This window comes from Leptodactylus fuscus, chromosome 11 (genome assembly GCF_031893055.1).
Source record: "Leptodactylus fuscus isolate aLepFus1 chromosome 11, aLepFus1.hap2, whole genome shotgun sequence".
Taxonomy (NCBI): domain Eukaryota; kingdom Metazoa; phylum Chordata; class Amphibia; order Anura; family Leptodactylidae; genus Leptodactylus; species Leptodactylus fuscus.
The window spans coordinates 60,565,260-60,579,681 of record NC_134275.1 but is presented as its reverse complement, the minus strand read 5'-3'; the positions used below and the strand labels follow the sequence as shown (position 1 = coordinate 60,579,681).

Sequence of the window (14,422 nt, the reverse complement as noted above, 5' to 3'; positions counted from 1 at the left end):
CCCCCGCCAGCACACTGTAATGAGGCTGACCCGCTCACTAAACTACATTTCCCGCCGTCCTAGAAGGTTCGCCGATTGGTCAGTAGCGCAGCCAATGGCTTCTCGCTTTTCAGTGGACGCAATGCATCCCGGATATTGTAGTTCTTGTCATGCGCTTTTTAATTGGTGTTGGGTATGTAAGAACTACAACTTCCACAAGTCGTGGTATGGTCAGAAGTGCGCTGTCCAGTTGAAAGGTGAAGCTCAGTAGCTCGGCCGCCAAGGGCTCAGGTCTTGCCAGGTAGGCTGCTCACTGCTTTGTGGTAATGTAAGGCGGGGTAGGGGGGCATTGAACTAACCAGCAGGGGGTTGATGGCGTTGTATTGCACTGGTATATATGCTATAACTGAAGTGCATGGTTGTTTTTGCTCTTTCATGGATTAATATACTGAAGTACCTCTGTGAACTACAACTCCCAGCATGTTCTGAGAGCTTGAACTTGCTAGGAGTTGTAGTTTCCTCGCAACCTTGGGGGGCTACAGGTTGCAGCCCCTGGTAAAGTCATGTTATGGTGCAAATTCACGCTTACAAACTTTTTCTGTGTAATCTTTACTTCTGTACTATTTCTGTCTTTACCTTTCCTTATAGCAACAGACAAGTGAAAATGGTGGCAGTGCTGGATCCCTCACATGATGGAGGCCAGTGCTGCCTGGTGGACCCTATGGACTATGGTGGGGTCTGTCATTGTACCTGCACACCATGTCCAAGGCTTTATATATACCTGCCTTTATATATTTGTAGGGGCTGTCCAGGATTATAAATATTAACATAACATGTCGCCTTCCCTCCTGTGCGGGGCCGCCTGTCACGTCCGCTGCTCCCTTTATAATGGGGTGGCTGTGGCGTTGATGTGGAGTCTATGGGGCCGCTCTCAGTAGTATACAGCCAAGAGCAGTTTGGTCACAAGTGCAGCTGCTTTGTATATATATATGGAGTAGCTGAGCTGATGGTGGGGAGGAGGGTGCAGGTAACTTATAGTGCATTTTTTAATTTCCAACCCTCCCCTGCATTAAAATGTATAATCCTGGACAACTTGTTTAACCAACTTTGCACATGGGGTGCTTTATGCTGGTTTGGGTTAGTTCACGGGTTTTCCTCTATTCCTATATAGTGTGTGTAATACACGGGGGATGGAGATTATTTATTTTATATATATATATATATATATATATATATATATATATATATATATATATAATCTATCTGCTGGTTGCTCATTAAACGGGCCACAGTTCATCTCCATTCTGCTATTTGACGTTATGTGCATGATTGGCTTTTAACCTAAACTGCTGAGGTATGTTCAGTCTTTTTTGTCTGAGAACAGTTGTATACACTTTAAGGCTCTGTTCAGATGACTATGGTAAAAATGGCTGTGAAAAAGTTCATTTTCACAGCCATTTTGCACCCCAGGTGCCAGTTTTCACGGATTCCTCAAATTTGAGGCATAGGGTAAACCATTAGTATCTAATCTATTAATGTGAGTGCGAATCTGCGCTGCCTGTGTATTGAATGTGGATTATTAATAGGAGGGTCATTGGATTTATGCCACAGGTTACACTTCAAATTCACTAGTTTTGAGGGACCCCATTGAATGGAGTCTTTCTAAAACTGAAACCTGTGGAGGAATAAGCTGTGTGTGTGCAGGACTTTCATCCACCGATTTCAGGCAGATGTTGCGAGTGAGAGACTGGTGTAAATGTAGTAAAGAGTATGGCGTGGCAGAGTATAACAGCAGCAATTATTTTAGTACCTTTTCTATCTCCCCTCCTTGTTACTGTTTGATCAGGTATCTAACACCACTTATGCCCAGTTCACATTTGTGTTCGGGTTTCCTTTTTGGGTAATCCACTTGGGGACCCCCTGAATGGAAACCTATACGCATTAATAAGTGGTTACTTGGAAAACCCATAGACTATAATGGGGTCCTTGTGGTTTCCGCATGAAATATGCAGAGTAAATGTTTTCTCTCTATGGCGTCTGCAAGTTTCCTTAGGTAACCACTTTTTTTTTTTTTTTTTTTTTATGTGAATTAGGTTTCCGTTCAGGGGGTCCCTAAGCAGACACCCGAACGTAGATGTGAACCAGGCCTAAATTGCAGAGATGGAGCTGTTTTTGGAGAATTCAGGCTTCAAAATAAATTTAATGTTTTGTTACAATTATATAACAAATTAAATACATAATTTGTTACATAGAGTCTGTTAGTGCTTTGACCTACCAACCTTGTAGCCCTACAACAGCACGTGGATTTCCTACACTTCTATATCATGCACCTCCTATGTTGCCTCCATTCTGCCGCGTATTTCCAACTCTGCACCTTCTGGATTTCTGCAGCAGTTTTGCACTAGAATTTTCCCTTGCTGCGGTCTAATTTTTTCCAAACCTCTGCCTGTAGGGAGTATAGTACGACCTCTCATCCTTATGCGTATTCCGGTTTCGTAACTTTATTTAATATCGTTTTATTGATCTAAATCTCTCCACGTGTTATACCAGGCTGCTAAATGTGATGTGCTAAACCTTTAACCCCAATATGTACAGTCCTAAGTTAATATGGAAGACTTTGGTTTACTCATCAATCGTATTTTATGCTCCTTAGCAACCTTTGATACCGGAGGAGTAAACGGAGATTACTGCTGAGGTTCTGGTTCTTGGTGAGGACCTCCGAAGGCGACTCCTTAGAAGGTTTGTAGGTTTCTTTCTTCTGATTCACTTGTCTTATTTCACAGTGTACTTGATGCTTTTTATGATTGTTGGAAGTCTTCATTCATTCTTATGGATGGAAAGGAGGGGTGGGAGACCTGTCCGTTCTTGTAAGGCAGTCTGTGAGTACTTGACCTTGATACATAGAAGACTGGTTGGTTTGGTTTAGTAGCTGCGTACAGTTGCTCTTGGATTAGGAGACGCTGAGAAAAGATTCTGCCCGAGCTCGAGACAGAAATAATGGAGTTAAATCCCATCTCCAGAGATTTATAATCTCTAGCCCGGTATTACAAGGCGTGTTAATGTATAGTGAACAATGCAGACTCTTTATTTAGCTGCAGAACGGGTCCCTGGGTGGTCATGTGATCATCAGCCTGACCCGCACACACCAGATGGAAATCACTTTATGCAGGTCTGTGAATCTGCATGGTGCACATACAGACACCTGGGATTTCCAGCAGGTGTGTGAATTGTCAGGTAATTCTGCCATTCACATGATCAGCCCGGGGTCTCGTTCTGCAGCTGAATAAAGTAAAGGATGTGCCCAGTAATGGAGTGACTGCATACACATCATACACTATGCATTAGTATTAGGGCTAAGGCATGCTAAAAATTGGTAGTTATCCTTAGGATAGGTTATTGCAGATTGGTGGGGGTCCATGTCCTGACACCTCAACCGATCAGTTGATTGCAGCAGCAAAAGAGGATTAGAACTAGCACCGCTCTGTACACTATGTAGCGGCCAGGTATGGTTCTAAAAGCTCTGCAACTGCACCCTTAGACACCATGCATGGGGCCGAGTTTGCAGCAGAATGAATTAGTGACATCTTGGTGTCATCAGAGCACATTTTGTGACGCACTCACGTCTATGGGACTTCCGATCTATTCTGATGATATTGTGCATAGGACTCTCTCTAGTCATCCATTGTGTTGCAACGGATTGGAAGACCCCATTTGTCTTAAGCCTGTCAGAAACTTTTGGCATAATTAACCAATAGCACAATTCTGTAGGTTGTTGGACTATGAATCCAAACTTGTCCCTGCTTACCCGTCTGCATAGAAGTTTTAGAAAGTCTCATGTTGTATGTAAATGAGGCACCTGAAGTCATTGGGGCGTTTCGGTTTCATGTCTGTGCTGTAAGCTCACGCTGGGACTGATGTTCTCCTGGCTTGAAAGGGAACCTGTCAGTTCAATATGGGACACTAATCTTATGGTCCTTTTGGTTTAGTGTCCCATATAGACCTGTAACAATGGCACATCTGCCCTAATAAAGGCGCGCTCAGTGTCTGCACAGTTCTTCATTGAAGTCAGGGACTTATTTCAAGCCATTCCATATGGTGTTAAACAGATTTATATTTTTTTATTTTTTTCCTAAAACTTAATTTAGGTAAGTGGTTGTCACATGAATAGCACCTGTAAGTGAGGGCGCAGATCAGCTACGAGTGCCCTAAACCAGCAGATCAGCCTCAGGACATGTATATAATAATACTGGCCCGGATATCCTACAACTGAAAATGTGCAGGAGTTGTTTGTGTCCTTTCTGCTGTATAATCCTGGTTGTAATGTAATTATGCAGGACGCCAGGTCTGTGGGTCGCTTTTGATGTGCACTGTAGGATCATTAGTAGGGGCCTGGCGGGGGGGGGGGCACCTGCTACACAGTCCTGTACTGGTGAAGGGTTTAGTGTATCCGAGCTGTGTCTGCTCACCGGCTGCTTAGCTTTGCCTTTCGCACTAGAAAGATCAGACTTCTGGCTTTAAACCAAGTTCTCTAGATGTGAGTTCAGTACAAGCAGCTGTATGTCTTGTGCTTGGGAACACGCTGATTTTCGGATTTGGTCTGAGCAATACACAAAAGGGCTTGAGTGCGTTTTGCTGATTGTAGGGACTCAGCTGAAACCTCTGTACAATAGGTGTTGACATCTTACTAGGTTGTCCGGTTTTCTCCCGCTCATTCTTTGTTTATTCTCTTCTTCTTATACTTAGTTGTTTATCCGTTGTGATTCTCTGTTGGTCACTTTCTCCTCCCCTCTGCAGACTACCCCTCTCCTACAATCCGGCTTACCCACCTCTGTTTTCATTCTCTTCGCAGCATGTGGTGTCGCAGGCTGGCACGGCTCTATCCAGAGGCCAGGTGGCTTCTAACCAAGGTGGTGAAACAGCAGCAGCCATGGACACCCAGATTGCAAAGTTCTTCTCCGGTGGTTCGGTGGCTTAGTACTTCCCCAGAGGCTACAGAGTGCTCATGGGTCCTACATGATGAGCATTTAGGTGAGTCAAGACTTCCGAAACGTCATAGCTACACTTAGCTATTGTCTGGTGTTAGTTAGGAGTGTATGCCATCCTTTACCTGTATATAGTGGGCAACAGCAACTGCAAAAAATTAAAATATATATAATATAATTTATTTTTTTTTATTAAAAATTTACTAATATATATTTGATTTTTATTTTTTCCTTTTGTCCTCTGTTTAATTTATGCCTTTCCCCAGAACTTCTATATTCCGGCACTTGCATGCGCCTTGACTATGTGTGGCTACGAGATCACTGTCGCTCAGCTTCATGCTATAACACCAAAACCAACCAACGCAGTCTGGACACGGCCACCGTGGAACTGGACATCAAACCGGCACAAGTTCGAAAGGATGAGACCAGTCTATACATAACATGTAAGTCTTTACAATCAAGGAGCTTTCGCATTAATATGGCATCTGATGTGACATCCATCTCTATCCACAATTCTCTAAATCTGGGCTGCAATGCAATTCTAGACACCGTCCACTATTTAGAAAAAGGCAGATCCTCTTGTAGCGGTGTAAATGCACATTCATTTTGCACAGTTTGCAGACACAGAAGTGTATATCGTCTGTGCTTTACAGAGGATCTCCCATGCCCTCTGACTCTTAAGTTCTGTATACCGATAGATTGATGTTGAATCCAAGTCCACTTTATGGCTTCTGTATTGCAGCATATCCTATATGGCTTTACTACTTGCATCCTTGTTCTCCTCCTATTCAGGGCCGGATGGACACAAGACACGATTTGGCTTTGAATGGTTGACACAGAATTGTTACGAAGGACAGAAACAGCAGCTTGTTCAGCCGAGGATATTGTGGAATGACAAGTCCTATAAAGAGGCAAATATTCCAGCCATCAGTTACTTGGACTTCCTAGAGACAGACCAGGGACTAAGAACCTTTCTGCAGAACTTCCTATTGTATGGTATCGCTTTTGTCAATGATGTTCCAGGCAGCCGAGAAGAGACTGAGAAAGTGGCAGAGAGAATAAGTCATATCAGGTAACCTCTCCATCTTATGGAGCTACTTCATACATTACTGAGCTATGTACATAATACATTTTATTTATATAGCGCCAACATATTCCGCAGCGCTGTACAATTTGTAGGGTTCAGATACATTACAAAGAAAGTCATTTCACACAATGGGACTGAGGGCCCTGCTCACAAGAGCTTACAATCTATGAGGTAGAGGGGGTGACACTAGAGGTAGCAGGGGTGGCATAGCGGTGTATAAGATATACTTAGTGTCACAATTGAGTTATCTGTGGGTGAGGTGCAGGATATTTACTAGTATATCCTATATGGAGTTGTGGATATACTTGGGTGACTGATTTATTTAAACTCCAGATAGAATTTCTTGCAAGATTTTATTAGAATTGATGTACGTGACTAGGTACAGTATCATGCAAACAATGCGGTGACGTTTCGGCCCTATTACGGTCTTCCTCAGACTCTACAACACAAGTAAGAGGTGAACGTGCAGGTTCCCAAATTGCAAAACCATGTTAATATATATGAATTTGTCACTAGTGTATACTAGAACCATGTCTCGCCATTAGGCGCAGTTACCAAACACAGTGGACCCCTGACAGAGAAACATCTATGCAACCTAGCCAAGCATAGAAGTCAAATGGAGACTTATTTACAGCATTGCTAACAGTAGAAGTCATAATTAAAGTCAAATGGTGCCAACTTTTTCCATTGGATCCATGACTGGCCAGAGAAATTCTGAGACACTAGATAAGGATACATAAAGATGGAAGACATGTCGGTTTAGACTCATGGATGACCAAACGCACTAACCAAGAAACATGTGTTGTATGTATAAGATAATCACCAGGCAGGTCAATGTAGCACATGTGGAAGGTGAACACAGATACATGAGGGTACGGTTATACATACAATAGAGGGTCTGTAGAGTGAATAGAGATCGGTAGGTAATACTATGTCATATCTGTGGGAGTGTGCAGAATTGATATAGAATAAGCCGAATTTTTAAGCACAGTTTTTGTGCCCAAAAAGCCCCCTTCGGCTTATGAAACACATACATGTTTAGGTATCCCTGTGTCTGAAAGTGCCCGGTCTACTGAATATAGGGTATCTGCAGTGCTCCTGTTCAGTTGGGAAGGGGTTAATAGGAGTACTACAGATCCCCTATACTCAGCCAGGCTGAGCTCCAAGTGGGGGGGCCGACGGACAACCAAAACATCCCCACCCCTTTCCCAGCAACTACTGCACCCAAAAACAACTTTAATTTTTGAAATTTTCCAGTAGCTGCTGCACTTCCCCTTTATACTCGAGTCAATAAGTTGTTTTTTTTTTTTTTTTTGTTTTTTTTTTGGTAAAATTAGGGGGGTTGGCTTATACTCTGAGGTCCAGGGAAGGTGATGAAACGCTAAAAAAAAAAAAAAAAAAAAAAATCTCTCCTTGGCTCCCTGCTCTCTTTTGTACTTCTACTTGATATCGGGGACTGCTGAGCCCTGTGATGCCATGTCACAGTGCCATGTAACCGTTAAAGTGCAATCACATGAAGTAAAGAGCATGGAGTCCAGGAGAGGGGAGTAACTTTTTTTTTTTTTTTTTTTTGTCTTGTTTCCACCACCCACAGCACTTTCATGGTATCTTGTGGGCATTCTATTAGATTTATTATTTGTGCTAATTTGATGGCACATAGGATGGCTGACACCTATGTGTGTAGGTGCTAGGCCTATACAAAGGTATGTGCATCCCCCTGTCCAAGGAGCATGAAGACTGACACGGAATGCACCAGTCTTTATAAATCTTCCCCCTGGGTCTGTGGAAAAGCTAGTTGATATCTTTCCTGGTTAAAGGGTAACCCAGACTATAGAACACTGACAACAAATGTGTATTTCCTATTAATAACCACTAGGGAGCAGTGTTGCCTAAATCTCCAACACTCCCTACGTTATAGATCCCGTATCTGGCTGCCTCTTAGACAACTTTTTACAGCATTTCTTATAGCTAATTTTCAGTTTTTCTGTCATAAAATTATAAAAAAGTGTCATGATACAGATAAGGGATTCTGTGACTTGGCTGGCTGTGTATCTGTATCTTCAGCCATTTATTACTCCCCTTGTCGTGCCCCATTGCTGACTGTCCTGTATCTGCCATTATGTTGCTTTGTACTGTACATTGCTATCATTATTAATGCATTCACTCTGTCTGCAGGGAGACTATTTATGGTAAAATGTGGGACCTCAAATCTGACTTTTCACGGGGAGACACAGCGTATACCAAGCTTGCTCTGGACCGCCATACAGACACCACTTACTTCCAGGAGCCTTGTGGGTAAGTGAATTTTGTTTCCTAATTCTAAGGCCCCTGCTGTAATCTAAGCAATTGCTTTTCAAAAAATCCTGACTCCTATTGATTTCAATGGGCTGTCTGTATAATAGGCGGACACGTGAGATCATTTAGTGATGGCCATTTTGGTATTTAGTGCTTTCCTGATTGGAAGATGCTCTTCAATTAACTTTAGGTCAGTTTACAGAAGACCAATCCCTTACAGACCCTTCACCAAATCTAATAAACCCAGTGACCTACATCTGATGGGCACAGTCGCCCTGTTCAAATCCATTCAGCCGTTCCAAAGAAATAAGCCCTTTTAGTGTTGCTGCCAATTATGGTCTAATAGCCAAGTGGGCGGTAACACTACATGACACAGACCCTGCCCCTAGAGAAACCAGTGTTACCACCGCCCCCTTGACTAGTATACCCTACTCTGCATCAACAGGGCTTAGATCTCTGGAACAGCTGAATGGATTTTGAGAAACAAAACCCCAAAATCTTGAGGTTAACAGATGATGTATAACATTGGGCTTTACAGACCTGGTGACTGGGCCTCTCCCGTTAATAGTGTATATAATGAGCTAATATACTTCAGTTATCCAAGATGTCCCAATCTAATCCAGGTCCAGATGGATCTACCTCAGGATTATGCTTGCATTTTCTGTGTTCTTTTCACAATCTTTGCATCAGTTGTGACAGAAGGGACTGGTATCACTATTTCATATAAAGACTTCTATATGTGCATATATACACTAGTGTTCTTTATAGTATTAGGAGACTATCCTAAAAGTTGCAAAATGCCACCTTGTATCCTGGAAATATTCTTGTATACAGAGCCAGAAGCAGACCGCTCAGTATACCAGGCAGTGGTCGAGCACCACTATTGTTAGCTCCAACTACACAATGTACAGAGCCTTCTGCTTCTGGCTCTCTTCTCTCCTGATCCGTGCCAAATTACTGACCCTATACCAGGAATATGGTACTAATTGTTAGTCTCCAACAACCCTTTGAGCATCTACATCAGGGGCAGGGAACGTACGGCTCTCCAGCTGTTGCAAAACTAAAACTCCCAGCATGCATACTTGTTCTGCTGTTCTTGAAACTCCCATGGAAGTGAATGGAGCATGATGGGAGTTGTAGTTTCACAGCAGCTGGAGAGCCGAAGGTTCCCTATCCCTCATCTACATTGCAACCTTGTGTTTCTACTAAACCAAAATGTGATCTCCCTAGCCCCCTATTATACCTAAGCCTGGTTTATTAGGACTGCTGCTGTACTATGCCAATAATTCATGGCCACATTGCTTGGTAATTGAGTTTGAGGAGAAGAAAGCTATGGGGGTACTTCCCTGTACATGTCTGCCCTTTTATTCTGGGTGTTACTGTTGGTTTTATTACTGTTCATTGCTATGCATAGCACTGATCATTCTGTCTCTCACTATTGCAGGATGCAGCTCTTTCATTGCCTGCGTCATGAAGGCACCGGGGGGCGCACTCTCCTGGTGGACGGCTTCAATGCAGCTGAGCAAGTACGAGAAAAACACCCTGAACACTTTGAAATCCTCAGCAATATCCCCATGAGACATGAGTACATAGAACATGTTAGAGACTGTCACAACCACATGATCGGGATTGGCCCGGTATTAAATGTCTATCCTTGGAATAAAGAGCTTTATATGATTAGGTGAGTGGGAGCCGTACACTTGGTGATTCCTTGTGTGAACTGTGTCATATCTTATATATGCGTGTATAGAGAGAAATCTCTAAGTTGTGGTGTATTTTCGGCACCCATCCCTCCACTTCTCACTTTCTGTGCCCTGGTCACCACTTTACAAAAGTGGGCAGTGTAGCATGAAGGGGTGGGTGGGGGGATTTGGATAGCTTGACCTGACAAATTTACTATAGGTCTTGCCAGCATATGTTCTATAGGAAGTTTACGTCAGCTCCTGACTGGTGTATACATTCCCCCCACCACATTCTGGCAAGTGCCTTTATCAGAATGTGTTCATTGACCCAAAAGTCGACTATGACAATGTCTGTGCCGCTCCTGTGTAACTTGTACGGTAATTGCAAACCACAAGTCAGGATCCAAATGGTCAACCAAGTCCCAGGATGTGAACGGAGTACGGACAGCCATTAACTAGCAATCCTTTGGTGTGGGGCTGGTGATCCAGATGGTTCAATCCATTTGTCAGCCGAAACTGATATCTAGCAAGGAAAATTATGGCGTCACAGGCGGTAGGTTGGGATGAGGGGTCCATAAATACGATGAGGTACATTCACGCTTGGTCAGATATTTTGCAGCCACAGCCTAGCATGTAATCGGTCCTATTCTTCTGTGGTGTCCATCCGCCAGCCTTAAACAGGTCTGTTCTTTATTTCATTTTTATCTTGCTTTATTTGCATTTACCTTCATATAAGAGGATCATGTAGCATGGTCACCAAGAGCAAGTGACGGGAGAGGGTAAGCAACTTGATAAGTAAGGCCATTGGCGGCAAGGTCTATCTACTAAATAAGAGATGTGTGTAGCTGTTCCTGGGAGAGGGATATGTATCTCCGGTCCCCCTGTATACCACTGGAACACCATGGAATGACCTGTATATTTCTTTTTCAGGTACAATAACTATGATCGTTCCGTCATTAACACAGTACCCTACGATATAGTGCGACGATGGTATACTGCACATCGCATCCTCACCACCGAGCTCAGGAAGCCGGAGAATGAGCTGTGGGTGAAGCTGAAACCAGGAACGGTGAGTGGTTTCCATGCTATCCTCGCTCGGTACATAAAATGTATGGTGGCAGTGGTATATTGTATATCTGTGCAGCACTTGTTCTATATCTGCCTAGCAGTAAACTGGATGGTCTTTTCCCATTATAACAGCTTGGTGACCATTGCTGGTTTTGGGTAGCTGCTGCAGATTACTTGTTGGATCAGCCATAGTACGGTGGTCTCAGATGTCCAGTGGATATTTCAGTAATAACTTGTTTCCGTGTTCTTACAACTACTTAAAGGAGTTGTCTCGTTAAGGACCATAATGCCCTATCCACAGGATGAGGCCTGTGTGTTGGATCGCCAACTGCTTCACCCCTGGATCATCCAATGATCCGGAGGATTGGGAATCGACATCCCCCAAGGCCTCCTTGTGAATGCCAATGTGTGACCGGTGCTCCATTCATTTCTATGGGGCTTCCAAGACTGTCACCTCCTGCAGATCACTAGGGTACATGGTGTCCTGTGTATAGAGAAGTGTCCATAACAGGACAACCCCTTTGAAGAGGTACTAGAGAACTCATGGACACCGAACAATAGATTTTGGTATCATTTATCTTTGACATGAGAAGTGGCCTCTGAATAGCAGGAATCCATGTTCAAGGGCTTTCCAGGATCAGACAAAATTTGCCCAAGGTGGGTGATTAAAATACAATCATGTGGGGCCACCTCAAGGCTGCCATTAATACATGCTGTACTTTTAAGTAGCTCAGCATCTCCAGGACACCGATCTAGTTAAAATGCATCCTGCTGCGCTCCTATCTTGTAAACCACAAGCCACTTCAGGCTTACACTTTACAAGAGGTCGAGACCACAGACAAGGTGACTGCACATATGGGTGCAATGATGTCATAGGGAGTCTGTCCCAGTGCAGGAGATGCTGCACTATGTGTGGTCATGGTGTATACTGTGGCGGTAGGTGCTCTGTCCATCAAAGGATTGCCAGCAGGGCACCTGTGAGCCTTTCAATAGTATAAAGGGGGAAGGACATTAAAAAAAAAAAACTTTAATTAGGAAACTCATGGGGCTGGAAAAGTGAGGAGGCAAAATGTTCTGTTACAAATTTTAGAGGGTCAAAGTTACAGCAAGAAGAAGGAAGGGGTCATGGCTGTGCAGATGGGAAGAGATGAGAAATGTGAATTATTACAGTTAAAGATGGCAAAGGCGATACGATCCCCGGGGTGTGGAAAGTTCTTGACATCGTGCTGTTTGTCTTAGTGGTGCAGGTGATTTATCTGATGATCATGGCTGATAGCAGATACATGGCAGATATCAGTATCCTTCCTTTAGGCTTGTACTTTAAATGTTGACACTCCTCTCATATATTTCAGTGCAGAAAGTGATATTTGTCGTTTTTGATGCATATAGATCTCTGAGAAGTTTGACAAGAAAGCTTCAGTTCCTGGGGATATTTCTGGGGCACAGCAGGCCTTTATAGGAAGGGCTGCATTAGAAAAAACGTGTTCCATGCGGAAAGCACACAGACCCCCCTTTATAGTCTATGGGGTCCATGTGCTTTCACTGTACACCAGATGCCAATGCGTTCGTTAGTCTGTTCAGAGGGATCCCCATGCCCACTCCCCCGAACAGATTACCGATGTGGATGTGAACGAGGCCTCAGTGACTATGTATAACCTGGTTAAGTCAAACCAAAAGGACTGGCACCAATAACTGTTGCAGGGTGTGAATAACCTATAGGATCAAATCTGTAGACAAAGATAGAATACATAAAGGAGCCTGTACATATATCTGCATTTACACTAACCTCCAGGAATAGAAGCACAAAGTAATCTGTCTTCCAAGGTAAAGGAGGTTATCTTACCTTGAGCGTTGTTGTTGTTGTATAGCTTCAACAATGCATCCATTCCAGTCTAGAGGTTTTAGCTAGAAAAAACTCGGCCTACGTTCAGTGTCACAGCCAAGATGGTTTCCAGTATAATAGAAAAAAACTACTTCACAGGAAGTGACAACAAAAAGCGAGTTACTGCGGTTCTGTGCTGAGCAGGAAGTGGTGCTTTCTGTATCGTCTATTTCATTTATCATATCTTAAAGGAATATCTCACGACCTAAATATTAAGATATAAAGAAAAAAATTGGGGAGGGAGTTTCTGCTTAAAGCGATTTGGCAGGACCTTTATATATCACAGGCCATTCGATATTAGTCAATCACATGACCTGTTTGCAAATGTGCTGCCATCAGGAGCTCAACAAGGCACTGTCCTCCAAAGAGCAAGTCTCCGATTCTATTGCATACGGCACAGGTTTTTCTGATGCCTCCATACTAATACCTCACACAAGTTTGGTCCTTATTAGAGATGAGCAAACACTATTCAGATCAGCTGATGCGAACAGCACGCTCCCATAGAAATGAATGGATGCACCTATGACGCCGGCCGGCCAAGTCAGCGTCACAGGTGCTTCCATTCATTTCTATGGGAGTGTGCTGTTCGGATCGGCTGATCCGAACAGTGTTCGCTCATCTCTAGTCCTTATTCATGGAACGCTAATAGGGTTGTGCAAGGAGACTGGGGAAGGGATAAAATTAAAAACTTGTTTCCAGATGGTGGTCGTTCTCCTGAACCTCAACAAACGTCTCTTATTTCAGGTGCTGTTTGTGGATAACTGGAGAGTGCTACATGGGCGAGAATCCTTCACTGGCTACAGACAACTGTGTGGTTGCTACCTCAATCGGGATGACGTCCTGAACACGGCTCGCTACTTGGGCCTCAAAGCCTGATCGTATTGATGAGCAGGCCGTTTAACCAATTGATTTTCCCGTACCGATGTCCTATTGTCTCGAGCAGATTCTGTCTTCATGGGAAGGTTCCACCAATGTAATTGTCTTTTGTTACTCGATGCTTCATATTCCTATTGTCTAAGCACGTCAACCTTTCTAATTATAAGCAGATGAAATCACTAAATTTGCAGTATTTTTCTTTTAATTCTGAAGCGGATACGACCTCAGTAATGCGCTGTTACTTGGGTTCTGGTGATATGGCCACGTGAGCAGATGAGTCTTGAACCTCATCAATATTAAGAACTCTCAAGTTGACCAAACTTTGACTTTGCCCAAAGTGATAGATCTGGTTGGCTACTAAGGAGAAGCCTCGTATGGTAGTCTGGAAAGCTTTACTGTCAAACTAATTTTCTGTTTATATATTAGATGATAAAGTGCCTTGTCACTGGATGACCACTTTATATGGCACACATCCCCTAGTTGGTTGGATCTCCTTTGGTCTTCAGAACTGCAGCAATTCATTGTGGCTTTAACGGGTATCGGGAAGACTGAGTATACCAAGAACACATCA

General features: G+C 43.4%; 1 protein-coding gene across 5 annotated transcripts; it reads left to right on the top strand.

Annotated features, from left to right (window-relative positions):
* Positions 1 to 209: 209 nt before the first annotated feature.
* Positions 210 to 14,130, top strand: TMLHE (trimethyllysine hydroxylase, epsilon). Of its 5 annotated transcripts, XM_075260239.1 has the most exons (9): positions 210 to 280; positions 2,633 to 2,718; positions 4,829 to 5,007; positions 5,228 to 5,404; positions 5,754 to 6,033; positions 8,224 to 8,343; positions 9,788 to 10,024; positions 10,956 to 11,094; positions 13,720 to 14,129. In XM_075260239.1, exons 3-9 carry the CDS (start codon positions 4,830 to 4,832, stop codon positions 13,849 to 13,851), a joined length of 1,263 nt encoding a protein of 420 aa, XP_075116340.1. In that variant the 5' UTR covers positions 210 to 280; positions 2,633 to 2,718; position 4,829; the 3' UTR covers positions 13,852 to 14,129. The 5 variants fall into 5 exon arrangements, with proteins under 5 accessions (XP_075116340.1, XP_075116343.1, XP_075116344.1 ...); XM_075260242.1 differs by lacking the exons at positions 210 to 280; positions 2,633 to 2,718 and adding an exon at positions 4,411 to 4,513 and having other exon boundaries at positions 13,720 to 14,130; XM_075260243.1 differs by lacking the exons at positions 210 to 280; positions 2,633 to 2,718 and adding an exon at positions 4,584 to 4,601 and having other exon boundaries at positions 13,720 to 14,130.
* The last annotated feature ends 292 nt before the right edge of the window (positions 14,131 to 14,422 follow it).